The 23,717-nt window shown below is 39.0% G+C and overlaps 1 protein-coding gene across 5 annotated transcripts in view; it reads left to right on the forward strand.

Moving 5' to 3' along the window:
• The window catches only part of TLN2 (talin 2), a 161,541-nt gene that overhangs the window by 79,068 nt on the left and 58,756 nt on the right, over positions 1 to 23,717 (forward strand). For 4 of the 5 annotated variants that reach the window (XM_082061353.1, XM_082061352.1, XM_082061355.1 and 1 more), the window contains 17 exons: positions 3,422 to 3,526; positions 5,358 to 5,513; positions 6,363 to 6,464; positions 8,551 to 8,627; positions 10,314 to 10,494; positions 10,896 to 11,009; positions 11,634 to 11,742; positions 12,425 to 12,633; positions 13,457 to 13,555; positions 14,452 to 14,619; positions 16,089 to 16,383; positions 17,163 to 17,329; positions 18,345 to 18,473; positions 19,943 to 20,056; positions 21,722 to 21,835; positions 23,094 to 23,228; positions 23,338 to 23,466. In XM_082061353.1, the coding sequence (XP_081917479.1) occupies positions 3,422 to 3,526; positions 5,358 to 5,513; positions 6,363 to 6,464; positions 8,551 to 8,627; positions 10,314 to 10,494; positions 10,896 to 11,009; positions 11,634 to 11,742; positions 12,425 to 12,633; positions 13,457 to 13,555; positions 14,452 to 14,619; positions 16,089 to 16,383; positions 17,163 to 17,329; positions 18,345 to 18,473; positions 19,943 to 20,056; positions 21,722 to 21,835; positions 23,094 to 23,228; positions 23,338 to 23,466 (2,403 nt within the window). The remainder of the gene's footprint in view (positions 1 to 3,421; positions 3,527 to 5,357; positions 5,514 to 6,362; positions 6,465 to 8,550; positions 8,628 to 10,313; positions 10,495 to 10,895; positions 11,010 to 11,633; positions 11,743 to 12,424; positions 12,634 to 13,456; positions 13,556 to 14,451; positions 14,620 to 16,088; positions 16,384 to 17,162; positions 17,330 to 18,344; positions 18,474 to 19,942; positions 20,057 to 21,721; positions 21,836 to 23,093; positions 23,229 to 23,337; positions 23,467 to 23,717) is intronic. The other variant, XM_082061354.1, reaches the window with a different exon arrangement.

Below are 23,717 nucleotides of genomic sequence, written 5' to 3' on the forward strand. Positions count from 1 at the left end.
TATAACTATCAGAAAATTAAGTGTAAAGAATCTGACAGCTTTTTTTTTTTCTTTCTTCAGCAGATTTATTGTCCTGATCCTTTTTTCTTCACTGATGATTATTCAGTGTACTTTGTTGAAGGGGAGAGAGTGAATATTGAATATTCTTAAGACCTTTTTCTCAGTTGCATTAAAATGTAAGGATATGTATTTGTACTAAAATAGAAGCCCATTTAGGAAAACCAGTTTTAATTTCATGCCTTCATTATTCAAGCATGAACTTCAAGTAATACGGAGTTCTGCTAGCTAATGCTTGAGGCCAGTGATGTTACTGGGAACCAGTTGGAAAAGACAAGCAGTTGAGTATAAAATGTGCTGACGCTGTTGGGAGTCATCTCAGAGTTTTCATGCTGTAGGTGCACTAAATATTTGTGCTTACTGGAAGAAAAGTTTGGCAGTACAATATAAGTTGAAAAATTCTGAGGTCAACAGCTGAAATCAAATCATATGGTTTCTGGAAGGACATTCCAGTGATTTGTGATCTCAACTTGTGAGACAAGTTGAAGAGCAAGAACAGGTCACATACTTCCCTGTGTCTGTTACACTCCTCATCTAGGAATTCTGTAACTCAGGCATTCTTTTCTACCTAGAGCTTGTAGTATTTCCATGTGGATGAGGATGTCTAACACTGTTCTGAATACCTTTAGCTGGTGCCAGTGATGTTGTAGTTTAAGCAAAAAAAAGATTCACTTCGGAGTATTGCTGTCATGCTATTTATAGGATGTGATTTTTGCCAGTGTCCAAATATAATCTATGAATATTATCAGACATTTTGTACTTTGGTGCATGGCCATTAAATTCATCAGTGAGGGCACCGATGCTGGGCAAGGATACAACAGCAAAGTAGAATCAGGAAGCTGTCTTTTGGAAAAAATCAGCTGTTCCCCTGAGTTATAAAATTCTAGAGTTTGGCAAGTGTTTTTTGCCAAATATTCCATCTGCAATGGTGACATTTGGGCTTCTTGCTCTTTCAAGATCCTGGTTGTGTTCTTTGAGATGAACTTGACAGATATGATCAGTCTATGCCTTTGGGATGCAAAAGAGGTTTTGGAGTTGCAGTTGCTCCTCCCAGTACTCCTCCGTGGAACATTGTCGAGGTGGTAACAAAACTGGAGTCGGGAAGTGTTTCCCATGTCCTTGGTGCTCCCCCTGCTGCCATCAGTCAGCATGGAAGAGATGGCAACCAGCAGTTCAGAGGAATGTGAGAGGCAGCTGGGGTGTGGTAGGGAATCCCACAAACCATATGTAAATTCAAGACGTTGGGATAGGATTTTCAGCAGAACAGTCTGGGGTAGGAGAGCAGATGCTGAGATGAAGTTTGAATAGGCAATATTGGTAGTTGTTGTTTCTTACAGGTAATGAAGTTTACTAATGAATAAAATGTTTAATAAATAGAAATTGAGTTTCAAGACACACCTGGATGAGTATTTCAGGATGAATGGCTTCTTCCTCACCTGTAGGATTTTTTTTCATGAGTGAAAAAATTGTGGATAATGGTGGAACTGGCAAAAAAAAGCCAGTCTGTTCCCTGGGCGGGGGGGGGCAGGGGGGGTGGCGAAGGTGGTCGGACTTTTAAATGGTTTTACAAAGCCAAGTAAACAGGCGTCACTTGTATAAAACCAAATGGTGTCAAATAGCAGGAATACCTAGAAAACGGAACTGTTTCAGGAGGGATTTAAATGTACTTTCTCTGTGGTACAGATAGAATAGATGATGGTGAAAGAGGAGTGTTCCACTTGCACAGGTGGTTTATGTTCTCTGATGTGAGGAACTATGGGGTTTGCCAAGTCTTGGGAAATGGGAGAGGTGCCTGAGGACTGGAGAAAAGCAAATGTCACTCCAGTCTTCAAAAAGGGCAGGAAGGAGGACCCGGGTAACTTTAGACCGGTCAGCCTCACCTCCATCCCTGGGAAAGTGATGGAACGACTTCTCCTTGGTGCCATCTCAAGGTATATCAGGGGTAAGAGGGTCATTAGGGGCAGTCAACATGGCTTCACCAAGGGGAAGTCGTGCTTGACCAACCTCATTGACTTTTATGAGGACATAATAAGATGGATGGATGATGCCAGAGCAGTGGATGTGATCTACCTTGACTTGAGTAAGGCATTTGTTACAGTCTCCCACAGCATCCTTACAGCTAAACTGAGGGAGTGCGGTCTGGATGATCGGGTAGTGAGGTGGACTGGGAACTGGCTGAAGGGACGAAGCCAGAGAATCGTGGTCAATGGGGCAGAGTCCAGTTGAGGCCTGTATCTAGTGCAGTGCCTCAGGGGTCAGTCCTGGGGCCTGTATTATTCAACATATTCATCAATGATTTGGACGAGGGAAAAGAGTGTACTATCAGCAAGTTTGCTGATGACACCAAGCTGGGAGGAGTGGCTGACATGCCAGAAGGCTGTGCTGCCATCCAGAGACCTGGACAGGCTGGAGAGTTGGGCAGGGAAAAACTTAATGAAATATAACAAGGGAAAGTGTAGTCTTGCATCTGGGTAGGAACAACCCCAGGTTCCAGTATAAGTTGGGGAATGACCTATTAGGGAGCAGCGTAGGGGAAAGGGACCTGGGGGTCCTGGTGGACAGCAGGATGACCATGAGCCAGCACTGTGCCCTTCTGTCCATGAAGGCCAATGGCATCCTGGGGTGTATTAGAAGTGGGGTGGTTAGTAGGTTGAGAGAGGTTCTCCTGCCCCTCTGCTCTGCCCTGGTGAGACCACATCGGGAATATTGTGTCCAGTTCTGGGCCCCTCAGTTCCAGAAGGACAGGGAACTGCTGGAGAGAGTCTGGTGCAGGGCAACGAAGATGATGAAGGCAGTGGGGCATCTCCCTTATGAGGAAAGGCTGAGGGAGCTGGGTCTCTTTAGCTTGGAGGAGACTGAGGGGTGACCTCATTAATGTTTACAGATATATAAAGGGTGAGGGTCACGAGGATGGAGCCAGGCTCTTCTCAGTGACAACCAATGATACACCAGGGTGTAATGGGTTCAAACTGGAACACAAAAGGTTCCACTTAAATTTGAGAAGAAACTTCTTCTCAGTGAGGGTGACAGAACACTGGAACAGGCTGCCCAGGGAGGTTGTGGAGTCTCCTACTCTGGAAACATTCAAACCAGCCTGGATGCCTTCCTGTGTAACCACATCTGGGTGTTCCTGCTCCAGTGGGAGGATTGGACTGGATGAGCTTTTGAGGTCCCTTCCAATCCCTAACATTCTGTGATTCTGTGTGATACCATCTTGCTAACATTTCTAGCCAGTGTTTTTTTGAATATTCCAACTGTATTGATTATTAACTAAGCATCCTTAAACAAATAAAAGCTGTAACCTTTTTCGTTTGTTTCCAGAAAGCATTGTTTCTGCCTAAATGATACTGAACTCTTGTTACAGGAGCACAAAAACTGTGGTGAGATGACTGAAATAGAAGCCAAAGTGAAGTATGTGAAGCTAGCCCGTTCCCTGCGGACCTATGGAGTGTCATTTTTTCTTGTTAAGGTAATGTAGATTTTGCTGACAATATTCAATGGTTGGTTATGTATTACCTCAAATTCTGTACTAAGCAAAGGTCAAAGATGTTCTTTCATCCTTCTTTCTGAAAGCAGCATTTGAAAAAAAGTGTACATTGCTATGTGGGACAGAAAGTAAATTACTACTGCTGCCAGGAAGAAAGTTGAGTGTCCTGATTTAATTTCTTTAAACTGACATCTCTTCTTTTTTCTTTTGATTACCAAGTGCTGTCTTCAGAAAAACATTCACCAAAAAATCATAAATCATTCCTGTTTATAAGTTTAACGATAACATGAATTGCATGCTGAATACCTGTATCTGAAGAACAACCTAACAGCTGCATGATCTATTTCTCTTAATTCTTAATGAAAAACAGGTCATGGTCTTAAGGCTATTGAAGCAATTTGGTACCAAGATACTGACAGTCTGTTGTGAAAATGGAACTGAAACATTAGTGCCCAAGTATTCAGTAACCACTAACATAGAATGGAAAGGAGGCTAAACTTAGGCAGATGTTTTCATTCTTAGTTACAGTAGAGAGTCTTTGCAGATAGCTGAATATTGATAGGTTGTCTTTTCCTAAAGTACTTAATTATCCACAAATTCTAGTGAAGCTGATAGAAATTACAATGAAAGCGTATGTGTGGAGGATAATACTATTAATATGTTGTGCTTTGGAAGAGTTACCTTGTCTTGCTTCCTTTATGGGAAAATATCTTGTTAGCGGCATTAGTGGTGAAAGGAGTCTGAACTTTCTAACAGAGCTTGTTCACCTAAGTTGCATGTTAGAAGCTATACTCAATTTATGTTGTGCAGTTTTCAGTAACTAAAATAATAAAACTAATAAGCATGCATATTTAGAAAAAGCTGCAAATTCAGTGGGGATTTAACATAATGTAGCTGACCTTTATAGTAAAGGTAAAAGTATCTTTGTGTTTTTCATGGCGATCTTGCGTTGTTTTGTCATAGCTTAAAGCAAACAGTAACTGTATCAAGTAACCATGTCATGAAACTTCTGTTGAAAGGAATAATTGGTCTTTTAAAAAGCCTATCAAATGGCCTACTATGTAAATAGGAATTGATATTTTGCAGCCTAGTTAAATTCAAGGGAATGGAACATATAGATTCCTTTCTATTATAAGATGGATTTTATGTAGCAAATTGTTAGCTTGGGCCTGCGCTCTTCAGCCTTGGAAAACAAAAAGGGCAGAATGTCCAGCAAATAAGGAAACATCATCTGGCAGCCCCCTGTGATACCTGCATGGGTTAGGATGTCCTCATGGATTGAAACCAACCAAGATTTCAAATCCGAAATATAGAACAAATTATCTTGCCTAAATTGTCAGCCACAGTGGGCCTTCCTTTTCTTTATCTCTTCAAAAATTATATAGAGAAATGGTGAGGGAAACCTACCTTCTTAGCCCTCCTGATGCCAGTTTCCCATTCTGCTTCTCTAATGTGGTTTTACAGAGGAGGTCTTGGGCCTAGAATAACTGCTGTCATGCTTGGTTCTTTTTTAAAGTCATTTACAAAGATTTGTTATCACAATCCCTAAAATGCTTCTGTTTCCTGGAGGAGGGAAAAGAGGGGAGTGTCTTTTGAAGTGCGTGGTAAAGATCCAGTAAAGAGCAGAGCATCTTAACGCTAATGCATTGCTTGCAAATCACTGTCTGTGATCAGACAAACTGAGCCTGGAGTTTTAAATGCTCTCATCTGCATGCCAGTTGCTTCCTTTTGCCAGTATATTCCGTCATACTTTTCTTTTTTCCTATGGCAAGCTTTATTTGAATGAAAAACTGTATTTTACACCTTGTTATAGGAAAAAATGAAAGGCAAAAACAAGCTGGTTCCTCGTTTACTGGGTGTCACCAAAGACTCAGTGATGCGTGTAGATGAGAAGACCAAGGAAGTGTTGCAGGAATGGCCACTGACAACTGTGAAACGCTGGGCTGCCTCACCTAAAAGCTTCACGCTGGTAATCTTTTGTATATATTCAAAAGAAGAGGGATCTATGTGACAAGGGAAACAAAGATGGACTTATACTCAGAACAATTTATTCAATGTAACTCATTCTACCTGTAATTTTCTAGCATTATATAAAGTCACTGAGTCCTAAGCTATTAAACTGGCCCATATTGGTGTCTAGGGTCAATCTGTATTTTGATGTTTCTAGACAGGCCAGTTCCCCAAAAGTACTGTTTAAATCTTTTCCAAACCCACTGTTTAAATCTGCTCTGTGCAGATTTAATGCACTTTGTGACTTGCAAGATATGAACATAAACAAAGCTAGATGGTTCATTAATACTTTTGATAGTTATGGATTTCAATAGTTTTCATGTACGTGTTTTTTTTTTTTTTAGTTATTAGGCCCATAAGAGACAACTGCAACAGGAGTATTTTGTATATGAAAAGGTAGTTTAAAGTGGTAGAACAAGAAGTAGTGGCTAGAAAATTATATTCACTTTAATCATGTGCATCTAATTTCCAATTGCATGGGTGATTATGCTTTAGAATAAGATTCTAAAGACTTTTCTCCATCCTTCAGTGACTGAGTCTGATAAAGTCAGAGTAAGGATCTCTTGATCCTCTCCCATTTCAACTTATGAAACAGCTGTGATTAAGCTGCAAAAAAAAAAAAAGTGTTCTTCCCCTTTCCTTCCTTACCCCTCATATAGACTTGTCTTGGAGCAGTTTCGTTGTCTATGCGAATGTCTACACAAACAATCTTTAAAATTTGAATTCTCTTACTCATATAGGGTACTGCTTCTTCATTGATTACTTTTGATTTTCAAAGAAGTTTTTTATTTTAACTCTTCTCCTTCAGGATTTTGGTGAATATCAGGAAAGCTATTACTCAGTACAGACCACTGAAGGGGAACAGATCTCTCAATTAATTGCAGGTTACATTGATATCATCCTAAAGAAGGTATAGTATTAAGATGACATGTAGTAAAAATGCAATAAAAATCACTGTACAGCAGTGCAAGAGCTCAAATGTGTGCAAGCTGCAGTTTTCTTTCTCTCATGAATTCAGTGTTGTACCTTATGTTTTGATGGTATTTACCTTTACCTTTAAGTAACATAAGCTTTTTCTGTTAAGTGAGTGCTTCTGGAAAATATCAAGGCTGTTAACTACCGGGGTAGTACGGGTCAGGCTCAGTACAGCGCACCTGGCCTTCGGTTTTTTTCTCTCTGGAAGGTGAACTTTGCCAACAAATGTGAAGCTGAATGGTCATTCTCTAAGCATGTTGTATAGTGTTTTAAATAGCACTGGTTGCTCCTTGACAGATTCTTAGTCTATTAAGGTTCAACCAAACTGCATAATTATTTGCTGTAATATATTTTAATAGTAAAATAAAAGACAAAGATAAGCAGCTTGGGATAATTTATTGCCTTTGTTCATGCAAACAGTGTAGGATATAACATCAAATGTTATGTAATCAGATGTTGAGGAGGATTACCAGAATTCATCACAGTATGTGCCTTTTTCTCTGCTGTCAGTCTAAGATTTAAAAAAAATCTTAAACTGCAGGTTTCTATAGATGATTCAAAACGTCATTCTAGCTCTTAAGCTTTGAAAGTAGCTTTGCTCTCTAATGCCAAATGATAGCAGCCTTCCTGTCTTGATAGAACACAGATGTGTGTATTTTCATTCCCTTCCAGTCCTTTGATTTCTTCTTCACAAGCTGCTGACACAGCCAGTTCTAAAATGAATGAATTAGGAACATGTTCAGTGACCAACACTCATGGTGTTTCACGAGAGGCATGCAGTTTCCAATTGTCAGTCCCAAGTTACCTCTGCAATGTGTGCTTTGAACTATGGTTTATTGCTCTCAGTTGTACAATGTTAATTCTTGGTGTATTTTGGACTGTTCCAAAATATTTGCTCTGATGTGGATTGGTGGTGCAAGTTTTTTCTGCTAGAGTATTATTGGTGCAATACTCCTCACCTGAAACTCTTCTTGTCCTGCAGTTTTAGTGATAGGTCATTAATCAGTTGACAGGGAACCCTGAACTTGAGTAACTTTTACTGTGTTTTAATATAGATAATTTTTTTTTTACTTCACATTTTTTTTACTTCACTTCTTGACTAGAAATAGCCAGTTTAAGTTCATGGATAAACTTAAATAGGAAGAACTTTGGGGAAAGTTGGGGGGGTTATGTGTGTATAGATGTGCATGAAGAGTTCCTGTTAAATGTACCAAAGGTCACAGTGGATGTTTATTTATACATGTATGTATTCAGACTACAAATCACATAACAAGATGGCAAGCAGACAGTATGTTTGCACTAGGTCACCGGTAGAAATGGACTGTTTTTAAAAGGTGCTATTTTTGTGACTTAAAGTAGTTTCCTGTTTTCTGGTTGTTTGGGCTTACTCCCCTTGTGTATAGTTACCTCCCTTATGCCACTATAAAAAAGCACCTCGAAAAGTCACATGTGCAGACTGTCCAGAAGTTTGAACTATGGTAAAATAATTTGGATACAGTATTAAATTTACCATCTTTGTTATGGTTCTGTATCTCCTTGTGGTAGGTAGCACCATATAGTAACATTTCAAGATGCTAAATATGACTTGTAGCTGAATTCTAGTTAGCCGAGTCAGCCTGCAGTTCCTGAGTTAGGAGAGAATTGGAAAGGGGATGGTTCATATTCTATCTGTGCTGGGATTTGCTGTAGTTACTTATCACTTGGTCCTCAGAACAATTTTTTTTTCTTTCTGTGAGAAAAGACAGCACTTCCTTTCTACCACTTGGTTCAAAAAGGCACCAGTAGGCTTTTTTCCTTTATGCACTCTATCTGCCAGAGCTTAGAAGTTGGTCTGTTAGATGCTGAAAGGCACCTCTTTGGAGGTGGAGGTTATATGGTCGTACACTGCCAAACAGTGTGGTGTTCAGCACTGGGCAAGACTCTGCGGACAATTTGGCTAGGCTTGTGATCAAAAACAAGGAAATGGTGGAGTGAAAGAAAAAAGCAACACGTTTAACTTTTTTTTTTTAATTCCCCTCCAGAAACAAAGTAAAGATAGATTTGGGCTTGAAGGTGATGAAGAATCAACCATGTTGGAAGAATCTGTTTCACCTAAGAAGTGAGTGTATGCAACAGGAGGAAACAGTCTTCATTTCAGAGTGATAAGCTTTTAGCTGTGGTAGTTCTTTTCAAATGAAATACTACAGTTACTACTGTTAAAGAAAAAAAATTATAGGGTATTTCAGTAGAAGGAAGTACTATCCCCAGGCAATTCAGCAGGCTCCTAGCGTTATTTGAGGATTAAAGAATAGGTATTTGTCTTCAAATTGTTGGTTAAGGTGACCAGCAGTGGTACCAGTTTGTGGTAACTTGACCCTTAAACAAAGGAACTCAGGCTGTAATTTACTAAATTGCTGGGGGTGGGGGGGAGTAATGATGCAGAGCTGAAAATTTTGTATTTTAGTTTTCATCTTCGTGCAAAGACCTACGATTTACAAGGTTGCTTGTGTCTGCTGCATCCATGGTTTCCAGTACATTTGACTCCTGTCAGTTTAATTGTACACTCTATCATGAACAGACTTGGCTCCTGTCATCAAATCACTTTAAACGAACCAGTGAGATGAATGGTGTGGGTAAGATTTTAGTACTAGGAGGTCAGACTATGGTTCTGATGGGAGAATACAGAAAAAAGAGCTGGCCATACTCTTGAAAAAGAATGTTAAATCTTTTCTTGCAGTGAAGGAATAGAAAGAGGTTTGTGACATTATAAGCTGTAATGAGCCACTCAGCTCTCTTGTTGAGACTCTAAGGATGGCAGTGTCAGCAGCATGTATGTGAAAAGTCTATTTGATTTATTGTTAAACATATGGTTTATGGGAGATAGACTTGTTAGATATTTGGTGTGGACTTATGTGAAATTTCAACTTTTGATGGATCACTCATGTCCAGAAATGCTTTCTTTTGACATGGCCCTTTTCAAATAAGTTCCAGAATATACTGTTAGCTAAGTGCTGTGCAGAGAAGCCCAAAACTTGTAATAGACAAAACCAAGATTTTTCACAATTGGAGTTGATTTTGTCCCCAGTAGGTGGTGGTTGTTCAAGCCAGAATTCCTGTCAATGCTTCTAGCTGTTAGAGCTTGAATCATATTTAAATATGAGTAGTATATCTGGCAAAATGGTTCATGATCATGGATGACAGTAATTTTATTATTCTTGAAAGTATCCTGCCTCTCAGCCCATTATTATTATCTGATAGGCTGCCAGGTTATTAGCAAGTACTGCATGTGCATGTGTGTATAGAGGGAAGAATGAATGCTAGTTTCTATCCCAGATGTAGCAATTGCTTGCCAAATGCATCTCCACAGAGTTCATGCCTCTATTTTCTGTTGATTGACCTATGATACAATGGAAACAAAGCAGTCGTTATGCCATAAACCTTGTTCTGGTTCTGTCTCTCATTCATCTTAGAGGGTTGAAGCCATTGTCCCACATATACCAAAACTGTCCATTGCCTGCTTTCCTTAGAGCCTGCTCATCAGTGCTATTGATATGTGATCTGTCAAAAGCCCTAGATAATTTTTTTAATATGCTAGAAAATGGTTAGGAAAAACAACAACAACAACAACTGTTTTCCAGCTTCACCAAATGTTGTGAAATGCAATTTAAAGTCCTAAAGGAAGAACATCTGCCAGAACTTGATTTGCAGGAGCTAACTAATTTCCTCTGTGTTGAATTTTTTGTGTGTGTGTTTTTGTTTGGTTTTGGGTGTGTGTGTGTGTGTGTGTGTGTGTTTGGTTTTTCAGATCTACCATCTTGCAGCAGCAGTTCAACCGAACGGGGAAGGTGGAGCATGGCTCTGTGGCGCTACCAGCTGTTATGCGTTCAGGGTCCAGTGGCCCAGAGACTTTCAACATTGGCATCATGCCTTCTCCCCAGCAACAAGTCACAATTGGTCAGATGCACAGAGGACATATGCCCCCGCTTGTGAGGAACCTCCTCGTTTTGCATTTAAAGCTTGTCTGTGCTACAAGTAGTCAGAAATAGCATGTTATACATATTAATAAGAGCAGGAGGAGGCTATTGAGTATGGCTTCCTGGCTGTCCTACTAAACACAAGTTTGGGACATACCTGAAATATTTAGGGTATCACATTTTGATCTCCTCATTTTCCTTAAAGCTATCTATCTCTTCCAGACTTCTCTTCCAAACACTCTGAGGAGTGTTAGCAGGCTCTGATTTCTATTGTACAAGGGAAAAGCTATCTGAAATGGCCTGGGGTGGTGGTTGGATTGTTGTTACTCACTGTCTCTTCATGCATATGTAATATCTGCTTGAAGTGCCACTTGGAACATAGCACACAGTCATTGCCCTGTTATGCCTTTCAGACCTCAGCTCAGCAGGCCTTGATGGGGACCATTAATACCAGTATGCATGCTGTCCAGCAGGCACAGGCTGACCTCAGTGAAGTCGATAACCTACCACCTCTAGGACAGGACATGGTGAGTTTCTCTAATCCCTTACAGAAATGGATCCTAATGCTTTCGAGTGTTCACAGATCAGTTTAGTCCAGTTCCTGGATCTAAAGTGCTATGACTAAAGCTTTTAAAATGAGATTTAAAATGTTGTGCTCTCTAAGAAACTCATGTTCAGTGTTCTACCTAACTCTAATCAGTCTTCTGAGATTAGTTGTAGCAGGCTTCCTTGCATAACCATCTCTGGAATCTTATTTGTTTCATATGTATATGTAAAACTGAACACTTGCTACGGGCAATATTTACGTTGGGAATGACACAATATGATTCTGTTGTTCCTGATCCAGGTTAGGACAGGAGGACAGATCAAGAGAGTCTTGCTTGTGGGGGACTGTCAGTCAAGTGTTCAGCTTCATGGATGCACAGTTAATGACATTTACTTTAAAAGGGCAGCTGTTGAAATGTGGTAGCAATTTCGTAGTGAATGATTTGGCAAAAGAAAATGCTTGCTTTCCTGTTGTACTTTACAGGCTTGGTTGTTGTCCCATTTCACTTTTAAAGATTCATGAAGGGATGGCAGATTTGCATAGTATCCTCTCTTACAGAACCTCACAGCAATCCTTAATTCTTGTTTTTGTTTTTGCTCTTCAGGCATCAAGAGTATGGGTTCAGAACAAGGTTGATGAATCAAAACATGAAATACACTCTCAGGTTGATGCTATCACTGCTGGAACTGCATCTGTTGTTAACCTTACAGCAGGTAAATTTCCAAGGGAAGGATTTCCTTGCAGTTTCCTACTTATTCATCTGTGTAGTTCAAGTAATATAGGGACTGAGTATGGGGCAACTGGAGAAAAAATTTCTACAAAATACCCTAGTGGATAAATGTATTGGCATGTGGAACAAACTCTCTGCCCCTCAAAACATAAGTTTTGTATCCTCATTTTGTCTCTCATGCTAAAGATACAACCATTGATAAAGACAAAATGCAGCTTGCTTCTTCAACAGTAGGTAGGTGGTGGTGGTGGTAGGTAGATGGTTACTACAAAACAGCATTATCATCTGACAGGTGTTAGAGACAGGCTATGTGTTCATTGACAGTGATTTTTTCTTCAGCAAATTACAAGTTGAATATTGGTTCACTTTGGGTTCTTTCAATGTTGAAAGGCAGGTGAAACTGTGGACTTGTCAGCAAATTGCATTGAATGAAGAGAAATTCTATGAGAAGATAAATTTTCACAGAAAAAGAAATGTAGAAATTGGAAACATTATAGCATATTTTTTTTTTTGGAAGTGACAATGAAATTACTTAGTAGGCCTTGCTCTGCTATCTTGAAATTTTTCTTTTGTCTCCCATGAGAGTTTAGCTTGTGGTAGTTGCCTTTTTTACCCTTTTAGCCACTGGAGCATTCTGATAATGAAAAAAAACATTTGCTTTACAGGGGACCCAGTTGACACTGATTACACTGCTGTGGGATGTGCAATTACAACCATCTCTTCCAATCTCACTGAGATGTCTAAGGGTGTGAAACTGCTTGCTGCTCTCATGGATGATGAAGTTGGAAGTGGAGAAGACCTCCTGAAAGCTGCTCGAACACTGGCTAGTGCTGTATCAGACTTACTGAAGGCTGTGCAACCTACTTCAGGAGAGGTGAATACATGGAAGCTTCTCAGGTCCCCTCTTTCAAGTGTATGAATTTGGGTTTTTTTGAGACATGTTGGCTTTTAAGCCTCACTTGTTCAGTGCCATATAATGTCTCCTGTGCAAGCAGTTCTTTTAACTGTTTCTTATTCCTTCATCTCTGTCTTTATGCCTTTAAGTCTTGCACCTTGATATTAGAATGTTCAATGTTATATGCAGAGGTTAATTGATTTGTGTAACAGTTAATTTATCTGGCCACTGTATTATATTTTAGAAACAAATTTCAAACAGTACTATGACTCAATTTAATAGGAAGTGGAGATGTACTAATTAATGATTTTTTTTTCCCTCGACTATCTTTGTCTACTTTAACATATAAAATTACAAGTTTATCTCTCAGTATTTTCCAAAGATGAGAGTAATACTGACCAGGATAGACTATCTTTTTATGAGTTGGGGTCTACAGACAGTTTGCCTTAGATCTCTTCTCTTCAGGTATTTTTTCTGAAGAATGTGAAATCTCCTGATGTTTCAGACCAGTTGGCATATTGACTATCTATCCTTAATTATCCTTGGAGTTATTATAACAGTGTGTATTCAAGTTCTTCAAAACAATTTGCACATTCTATGGGAGTACTTAAAATGAAAGCTCCGAAATATGGATGTGCAGTTGTGCACAGGTAAAAGTAAATATTTTTGCAAAGTATTTCTGTTGTGTCTATCTTTTAGCCATAATGATTGCATACTAATGCAGAAGTTCCTTGAGGAAATCTGAAATTCAAGTAAGCTCATTTTCTTTGAATTAATGTATTTCACCATTATATTTTTCCAGCCTCGACAGACGGTTTTGACTGCGGCTGGAAGCATTGGACAAGCAAGTGGGGAGCTACTCAGACAAATTGGAGAGAATGAAACAGATGAAAGGTTCCAGGTAATGAGGGGGTTGCTTGTCACTGTCGGAGCTGTGCAGCTTTCTAGTGAGGAGGCCGCTGCATAAAACCAGACTTCCCGAAGTATGGTTAGGAAATGTTAACTGTAGTTAGCATCAGTTTCAAGTTTCTCATTGTTTACACATTGACTCCATCCCACTAAAAAACTGAAGTGTGTAGAATGTGTAGCATTTTAAGTGGGGAAATGGGAAGATATTTTTGAACCTTTTTTATTGCAGGAATTAACATGAGTGTGGTTTTATTTTGCAGCTTTAGAGTTAACTAAGTTATTTTTAAATGAGAGAAAAATGTTCTGGGGTTTAAGACCTGTTTTGAGTTATATTTTGGAGCGGTAATTTATAGGGCTATATTTATGTAATGGACAAGGAAATATCGTGGTTGGAAATGGCATTTTCAAAAATGGAGTGGTCATTTTCACTGCTATATAGCACAATTAAGTTCTTGAATGTAGTATTAACTCAAGTACTGTCTGTCTTCAGCAGTTTGCTCCTTGAGGTTGTCATCCTTATTGCAGATATTTGTCACATGTTTAGCGGTGAACTCCAGATGGTTTTGTATGAATAGGGTATTCTCAGGAAGTGAAGATAAGCACATTGCAATTTGGGACATAGATTTGTTCTCATGGACTCCGAGCCAATTAAAAATTTGACATTCCATACTTGTTCAGTCCAGTAACTTGATCATGTAAAGGCAGAAATGGTCGCACTGAGAAAACTGTTTAGTTTTTGAGTTATAGCCAAGTTTGCTGCTTTACACAAACCAGAATGTTTAAGTTCTAATACAAGAGAACTTCTTACCTTTGGGAGATTGGTTCTTAATATAAACTAAATATATACTGTTTTGTTCATAAGATAAAGTTTTCCCTTTATTTTACCAGGATGTTCTGATGAGTCTGGCCAAAGCTGTTGCAAATGCTGCTGCCATGTTAGTGCTGAAGGCCAAGAATGTAGCGCAGGTCGCTGAGGATACAGTCCTGCAGAACAGGGTCATTGCTGCTGCTACACAGTGTGCACTCTCTACTTCCCAGCTCGTGGCCTGTGCGAAGGTGAGGCTAGCAGTGGTGGTGAGGGGGCAAGGCGTTATTTTCAGTGTATGCTTCTGTGTATTCCCAGCAGTCTCGTGCAATATACTGTGTTACTGTTCTAGCTCTAGGTTCATGAAGTATCAATGTTGTTGATGAATAAACTGTCACCTATAACAATGGCAATCAGGAGCCCAGAGGATGTGAGGTGTTGCTATAATATCCAGAGAAGGTTCCATAGGTAACAGGGACCATCTGATGAATTATTAATTTTGATAAAATAAAAAAGTAAAAATATGTTAGTTTGAGAAGCACATCTTGCCTGGGGCATTGTGCAAATTTTCTAATAAAACCTAGAGTAAGGATAGGCTCACCTTATCTAAAGCTAAATATTTAAAAGTTGGTATTCTTGCTGAAAGCAAAGCAGAGTTGTTGATCATTGATTTTCAATATTTTTACACTAATTTACAGGAGCCCAGTTGTTTTAATAGATCCATTGCTTTTAACCAAGGACTGATTTTTCAGTCAAAGGAGTTGAGATCAGACCTCAAATTCTGAGGTCTGCAGTTGGAGCATTACATCTCCTGCAGCCCTTTCTTTGCCTTAAAAATAGATAAATAAAATACCAATTTATTTTTAAAAATTAAAGAGTTTGCATTTGCTGCTTGGATGCTCCTTTTGAAGTCTTCAGTGCCATCTTTTACAGGGAAATGGGTATCCAACTGTTGTGAAACGTTCAGAAGGTTTATGTTAAAATTAATTGCTAATATTAGATATTACATTTTCAATATTTTGGGCTTTTTGTAATGCATATGTATGCATTTTCATTTCTTTGGACTTGTTCTTGCTTTCTGTGGAGTTCTTCAGTATGGCATAAGACACCCAGTGGCATCTTATTTTTCTCATAAGATATGCATAGTTTTCCTACTGCCAAAAGCTGTCTGGGTATGCCTGAACACAATGCGGGGGAGTTGTTTCTAATCTGTAGATTACCAGGTTTACTACTTGTCTTGTGACTTCAGAAGTAGAACGTTGAATGGCTTGTGCCAACCACTACTTTTATTTAAATAAGAAAGAGCTGATAAGAAGGCATTCCAAACCCAGTTCCAATCAAGATTTTCTTTTATTTGGAATTCCAGGGTATGGAAGTGTGCAAGTGGATGTAGTTACTCTGGAGGAGTTTGGCCCATGCCTGCTCTCCAGAACCACTGTCTAGTGTTTGCTCAGTTCAGCAGCTGCTGATGAAGCATGAAACAAGGTGGGGGTTTCCGTTCTCAGGATCTCAGTTGAGATTAAATTAACGATATGCAGAGCCCAGATTCCTAATCTAGATGTCTGAAGCTACATATTTAAATACTCCCAGGGGTTTCTGTCTAGGCAAAACACATAAGTTACAGAATAAAAACTGAACATAGAAGGTGTTTCACTTGTTAGTAGCTAGAAAACTTGCAAATAAGCCTTTTCTGAATGCTTTGTGTCCTTTCTGTACGCAGGTTGTGACCCCCACCATCAGCTCGCCAGTGTGTCAGGAGCAGCTGATTGAGGCAGGGAAACTGGTAGACCGTTCAGTGGAGAACTGCGTGAGGGCCTGCCAGGCTGCCACTGATGACATGGAGTTACTGAAGCAGGTCAGTGCAGCTGCCAGCATCGTCAGCCAAGCCCTGAACGACCTCTTGCAGCATGTCCGCCAGTTTGCGAGCAGGGGAGAGCCCATCGGACGCTATGACCAGGCTACAGATACCATCATGTGTGTCACAGAGAGTATTTTCAGTTCGATGGGAGATGCTGGTAAGTTTCTCTAATGGACAGTAACTTTCTGTGGTTAAGAGTATTTGAAAAGAATGAGGCCTTGGACCCAAACATGTCCTAAGTTGATTTGATAGCCTAAAGAAAGGCAAAGGGTTTGTTGGTTCAGATCTATTATGAAGGAGTTCAAGTGTATGTTTTAGTGACCAAATCAACTTGCTCTGCAAAGGGTACGTGTCCATTTCAGAAGCATTGCTGTTTTATTTCTATGCTTCTCCATGACCAGAACCTGACTCCAGCTTCTTAAATGTACACCTTATTTTTGGCCAAAATCACCTAATTGTTGCAGAAGCTCCTCTGACAGAGTTCTTAATTTAGTTTATATTAGTCAGAAGATAATTCCTCAAAAATAACTTTCCCAAAAGAAGAACAGGTGAAAGATGGGTGATTTTTATTAAAGGAGTGAAATCTTCATTGTAATTTGAAAGCAAAATTATTAGTCTTCCTAGGCCAGGAGTTTCCCTGAACTGTATATTCAAAATTACTCTACGGTATTAGTTTTCGGTTTTTGTCTTGATATCTAGAATGCAAATGTTATGTTTTTTCTTTATCTCCACTGTAGTAGTTTCCTTAATTTATGTTGCGATCTAATATTTTGTTTATGAAGATTCTAAGTTATGAACTATTTGTGTATAATTTTCAAGTCGAAAGAATACTTCAGCAAATGTAACTTTATTTTCATCTTGTTGAGAGGACTTTTAAAACCAAAAATAAAGTGTAGAGAGAAGGAAACTAAAAATGTACTTGTTTGTATACCACAGGTGAAATGGTACGGCAGGCCAGGGTGCTGGCTCAAGCCACTTCTGATCTCGTCAATGCCATGAGGTCAGATGCCGAAGCAGAAATTGATATGGAGAACTCTAAGAAGCTTCTGGCTGCTGCAAAACTCCTGGCAGATTCTACAGCCCGCATGGTTGAAGCTGCAAAGGTATAAGGAAAATGAACTGAAGCTTAAAATTATATGGCTATACACGAAGATATGGTTATTTGGATAGATAGTTACTTCTGTTCTTTTGGTGTTAAAAACCCTTCTTGCACTGCATTGTTCACCTTTGTGCAGGGTGGTTGGAACTCAAGTCAACCAGGGCATTTACCACCAGCCATAACAGCTGTGATGCAAAGTCTTGTAGCAGTCTACCAATACAAATGGAGCAACAAGCACATAGTAATCTCTTAGAAACATATCTTAGAAAGCTGCTAACAGAGCAACTCTGCCTCTGTTCATCTTAAGAGCAGTTTCTTCCACCTGGGGAATCTTGCCTGTGTTGTTCCCCATTCCACTCCCCCCCATTCTCACAAAAGAGGCAAATATCTAATCTTTCCTTTCTGTGCTAGAAACCTATTTAAATACACTAGGGAGGAATGTGTTCTTGGAATTGTTTCCCAAATCCTGCAGTTAAATGATTTTTACAGATCAGGGCCAGCCATTCTGCTAGGGCTCTGGAAGGTCCATAAGTCTGGCCACAGAGCAAATCCTTGACCTTCCAGTACTTTCTCAGACTTCAAATGGAGAAAACCTATTGTGTTAAACCTCAAGGTCTGAACTGCTGTTACTGAAAGCTGTATTAAATTGGGAATTCTTAAAACTGTTTTTTTTCAAAACCTGCATTCATATAATCAAAGTACATTATTACAGACAGTAGTGGAAGCAGTTTGCAAAGGCTTTTTCCCCAAGTACCTAAAGTAGTATATGAAGCAAATGTTCAACTCCCTTACTCAAAGTACCTGTTAATAGCATATACCGTAACAACCTTGCACTAGCAATAAATTTTCCACTTCAAAGTCTTGTAACATTTTAATGTTCTTCTAACATTAAGATAATGTAAGGGAAATAAAGGCTGATGTAGCAGACACTGTCTGGACCTAAAGCCTTGATATTCATCTACATTCTTTCCAGGAACTTTTACTGAGGCTCATGGTTTTTGCTGTGAAATTTTGTGCAGGGAGCTGCAGCCAATCCTGAAAATGAGGATCAACAGCAGCGTCTGAGAGAAGCAGCAGAGGGACTACGAGTTGCTACAAATGCTGCTGCACAGAATGCCATCAAGAAGAAAATTGTCAACAGATTAGAGGTTGGAAACTAGATGAATTTCCAGTTCTGTTAATTTTGATAATCAGTATCTGTAGATAATTTCAAGCAAGTAGAAATGTATATTTCACTTTAAGCTCAATTCTAGAGTACAAGGCTTGGAATTTGAGATGCCAGCATATGATACTGTAATCATCAGAAAACTGAGCAATATCAGTGATATAGTAAGCTGGGGTAAAAATTTTGCTCAGAAGGCATTTGCTGGTGGCTTAGTCATAAAATTAAAACAGCCTAGGTTTCAAACACCTGGGCTGAAACTATTTTAATTGATCTATGTGACTTGTCATTTACACACATTATCTTTTGGTAGTTTTACTAGTATATCTGCTAGAGTTTCATGTAGACTTCCATACAAAAATGTGTTGAATTGCACCACATCCAATTAAACTGGTAAATTATTCAGAAAATCAAAGCAGCAGAAACAAAAGTTAAAAGCTATATCATAGCTGGTAGCACAGTCAAGGGGAAGAAAGTTTACTGTGCACTAAGGATAAAATATCTCTGAAGCTGGTCTTGTAGACAAGGTTTGATCTTCCCATTCTCAGCTAAAATGTAGAAAATACAGATTTTAAAAACAAGCCTTTTGTAATTCCTAGTTTCCAACTGTGGTTTTACAGTAATCTCATTCAAGTGCAATGAGACTAGACAAACAAAGGATCTAAGTAGGTAACCACATTTCAGAAGTGCATTTAAATTACTGCATCTGCCTAGAAACAAAAATCAGGAACTGCATGTACGTAGACTTTATAGAAAGGACTTATTTGTTTTGCTGTTATAACATATACTGCCTTACAAAGGAGTGAAATGTGTAATGAAGAAAATGAACTTCACACTTGGTTGTATTCAGTGGGCCAATTAAAGTATTGTACAACATGTTGTAATACCTTGAATAAATTTTTGAATTTTTCATTTTGTTATAAAGAGAGGTTGACAATAAGACTCCTAGTTATTTGAAGAAGGTGTTATCAGTGCTTTTAGATTCAGTAATATCAGTATTTTGTACCTGTGCATCATTTTAGTATCTTTGCTTTTGCCATGGAGCAATCTTAGTAGAAGTTGGCTCCCTTGAGGCTTTCCTTGGTCAGAGGTGTTGATGTAGCAGTGTGAAGCACTCTATGTACTTGGCTTCTTTTCTCCGGCCTTTTTTGTGAGGAGCTAAATTATTAGGCCATTTCTGCTGTCTTTAACTGACTTCTTTTGGTCTTATTGCAACTGATGCTATGAAGGAGTAAGAGCTTAGAATTCTTCTAGTTCCACCTTTTTCTTTATTGGCAAGTTAGAGATGGATAGGCATGTTCAGCTCATTTTCATCTTGAGAGAAGAGCAATTCTGAGTTTCCTTAAGGTAAACAAATCTGTCAAAGCTGTTACTGTCAAAGTTGCCTATAATATGTATTTAATCCTCTGAGTTGCTCATACTTCTACCGCTGATTTACCTCTGTTTTCTCCAAAGATTGCTGCTAAACAAGCTGCAGCTGCTGCTACTCAGACTATTGCAGCTTCTCAGAATGCAGCTGTTTCAAATAAGAACACAGCAGCCCACCAGCAACTTGTGCAGAGCTGTAAGGTAAACATGCCACAACCCTCTGGACAAATGACTCTTGAACTCTGCTTTATGGGGAACTGAATATCACCTTCTATAATAATGCTGTTGCAACCTCAAAACAAGATTAAACAAACCAACAAACAAAACACCTAACCACCACACACATTCGTATGTATGGATTCTGGAGAACTCTCATTTCACTTTGTGGAGGAGGCTGCTTGCTTGGATGTTTGTACAGTGGCAAGAAGTGCTGGCCACATGTTCAGCACACGAGTGTGCTCTTCTGCAGCTGAGTAGCTCTATGATCAAAATAGGCAGTGGAATGATACATACAGTGAAATGGGGCTGGGGTCTGCTGTGGAATAAAGGTAACCTTTGAATTTTCCACAGCAAAGGGTGGAATAGCAATAGTGGTTTATAGTATACTGGAGTGCAATTCTTCTTGAATGAATTGGTTATATAACTATCAATACTGATCCTGCTGTTCTGATGTACAGCCTGCAAAGATCTGGGGCCTTTAATGTCACCATAAAAGATAAGTTACACCCCTTATTACGGGGTTAACGTGATTCCTAGCTTGAAGTTAAAGCTGCCAAGATGAGTTTTCAAGGTATGCTTGAAGTAAAGAACGTTTTTATAGTTCCAAGCTAGAATTCTGAGTCTGGTGAAAAGCTGTTCTCTTTTGTGTTTAAGCAACATTTGGCAGCTTAAATTCTAGCTCTGACTAACGTTGCTTGAGGCTTCTTAAAGAAACTGCGTTTGAACAAAAAACTGAAAACGACAATAGAAGGAAAAAGGGTTTTCTTCTGGATGGAAGAGCAGTTATGTAGGGAAAGAGAACAAAACCATTAAACAAGGCATCGTTGAAAGCCACATTCAGATTCAGCAAATCCTTTGTGTCATGGTGGTATTCCTAAGAAATGTTGGAATTAAGGATGGTAGCTCCAGTACATCTCAAGATTGTGTTGTAGGCAGCTGTTTATTTCAGTATGATTTAAAAAAAAAAAAAAAGGCAAGCCGATTCACTGTATTGTTTACCGTTCATTCTAATTTGATCTTGATGATGATTTATTACATAGCAGAGAAGATCTGATACCTACTTTTAAACTTTTTTTTGGGGGGGAAAAAACGTAGTATTGAGTTGCTGAAGTGTTTTTGTGAAATGGATGGACAAGGAGCCATGAATCTGGATAGTCCAGGAATAAAGTTTTAGCAGTAGACACTTCAGAATGCTCCAGCCATACTATAAAGTTTGTATTGTTAGAAGTCAAGGAAAAGTAGGCTGACATGCTTGTATGTAAAAGGCATTGTTTTTCTGAAACAAGACATTCTCTGGAAAAATCTGTTACCTCCACTACTGACATTTTAACATGCAAAGGAAGTAATTCAAAATACTTTGTATGTATCTTGGGTTTCACAAAAATCTTGTATTGTCTTGTAGTATCGTTAGGCTAATGAGTAGCTTGAATAAAGATTTCTTTAAAAGTAGAATCCTTCTGAAAAATCGTAATGTATTAATTTAGTTCCATGGAATCCTAAACAAATTCTGTGAAGGCACAAGAGTCTTGTACCTATGAATACTACAGGTTGTGTTTAAGGGTGGTGTGGGGAGAGGGCTTGGTTTAGTGTCAGAGGATTTGGATGTTTTATTTATCTACTAAAAACTTCTCCATTTGTTTATTACAGAATGTTGCAGACCACATTCCTCAGTTGGTGCAGGGTGTCAGAGGAAGTCAAGCTCAGGCAGAAGACCTCAGTGCCCAGCTTGCTCTAATAAACTCCAGCCAGAACTTCCTTCAGGTGAAGTGGATCAACCACTGTAGTAGATTCCATCAGAGCAAAAAGCATGTTTTAGTGCTGTATGTTTTCATTTGTGAGAAATAAGCAGTAAACTGTTAAGAACCATGTAAAGATGGTCATGACTGACTCTGAGTTGTAGCTAAGGAGAATTTAGCTCCTCAGGTCAGATGGCTGAAGTACTGTTGAATCTGTGGAGACTGAAACCTGCCAAAATTGAGGCTAAAAGTGACAAGAAAACTAAAGTGTATGGAGAAGAAACATTCATTGCTGTAGTACTTGCCTTCTGGGAAAGTGTTTAAAGAACAAGATGGCGAGAACTCAGCATCTTTCTAAGCAGCAGTCTCAATATGTGTTGTAACCTTTCTTAGTGAAGACAAAGTTAGTGTTGCAGCAAGAAGCTCCAAAATTCTTAATAAATAAAAGGGAATATTACCATATTTCCTTTAGATACTAGCCTGCATATGTAATGGAGTTGGATTTAAGTTTTGAATAAGACACAAAATTTGACTCTGTGCTTCTTCCAAAACATCTTAAAAACTAGATAAAATATTGAGCATTGATAACAAAACTATTGGATTTATTGCTAACATTACAAGAAACAAAGAGAATAAACCAATTCTTCATGTAATGAGATGATTGTTACTTGGCACCAGTTAGTCTTGCCTTAAATGGAAACGAAAGCCTTTCATTGATTGCTGTTAGCAGGTTCTTTATCATCTCATCAGGCAGAGGTATTGCAAAACATGCTCTTGCTCTGTTTGAGTATTTTGCTGTATGATTCCATCTGGAGTCATTAAAACGATCCATCTCCCCTCTGGCTGTGTGTGTGTATGGGGGTGATGATGAGAATCAGTGAAGTGGTTTAATTGTATTAGCACCAAACCCTGTGAAGAGTCATTGCTTGAATTACAGTTTTCAATTTACAGAATTTTGGCAGAGTTTAATATTTTTAAGTACTCTACTTGAATACTCAAAGGCCTTAGGCAGATGTTGGTACCAATGAAGAAGTCGTACTGGTAAAGCACAAATGGGTCCTGCTGCAGGGGACCTTGCCATATGAAGTTATGACAGGGTGCAGCATATGAATAGAAGGTGCACGGTTAAGGAGCAGGGAAGTGCATTAAGTGGTTGCCACAGAAAATCTAGAAACTTCAGGAGTGTGTGAATGGAGGAAGCAGTTTGTTTACTGAATCCTAAGCTTTCCTTAAAGAAACCGAGCTAGTAAAACCAATTGTGTTCTTTGCTTTTTGTTGAACAGCCTGGAAGTAAAATGGTGGCATCAGCTAAAGCTGCAGTCCCCACTGTGACTGATCAAGCAGCAGCAATGCAGTTAAGTCAGTGTGCAAAGAACCTTGCCACCAGCTTAGCTGAGCTTCGAACTGCCTCCCAGAAGGTAGGTCAATACTGTTCTCATCAGCTAAAGCTAGATGGCTTGAAGCATTTAATATTTCTAACAATGGCTTACAGCTCTTAACAGTGATATTGGTCTGATTTCTGAATAGGCTCATGAAGCATGTGGCCCAATGGAAATCGATTCTGCTTTGAATACAGTCCAGACACTCAAAAATGAACTACAAGATGCGAAGATGGCAGCTGTGGATGGACAGTTAAAACCTCTCCCAGGAGAAACTGTAATTGAGGAAGGATGTTCTTCATTTAAAAACAAAGAAACAAAGTTAGCTGTTAAAAATTTTAAGTACTAGAGGCAAAAGAAGTCATGAGGCTTTGAATAATGATGATGCTGATAGGATTTTACACTAATTCTCTTAAAAAGAGTACACATTCCTACTACATTCAGAAGCATGTTCTGTAGCAGAATTACTCATAGAACTGTAAAGCATCCTTCTCTGTTGTACAAATTACAATTTAGCATCAGCAATGT

This window comes from Streptopelia decaocto (assembly GCF_964273445.1).
Source record: "Streptopelia decaocto genome assembly, chromosome: 9".
NCBI classification, from domain to species: Eukaryota; Metazoa; Chordata; class Aves; order Columbiformes; family Columbidae; genus Streptopelia; species Streptopelia decaocto.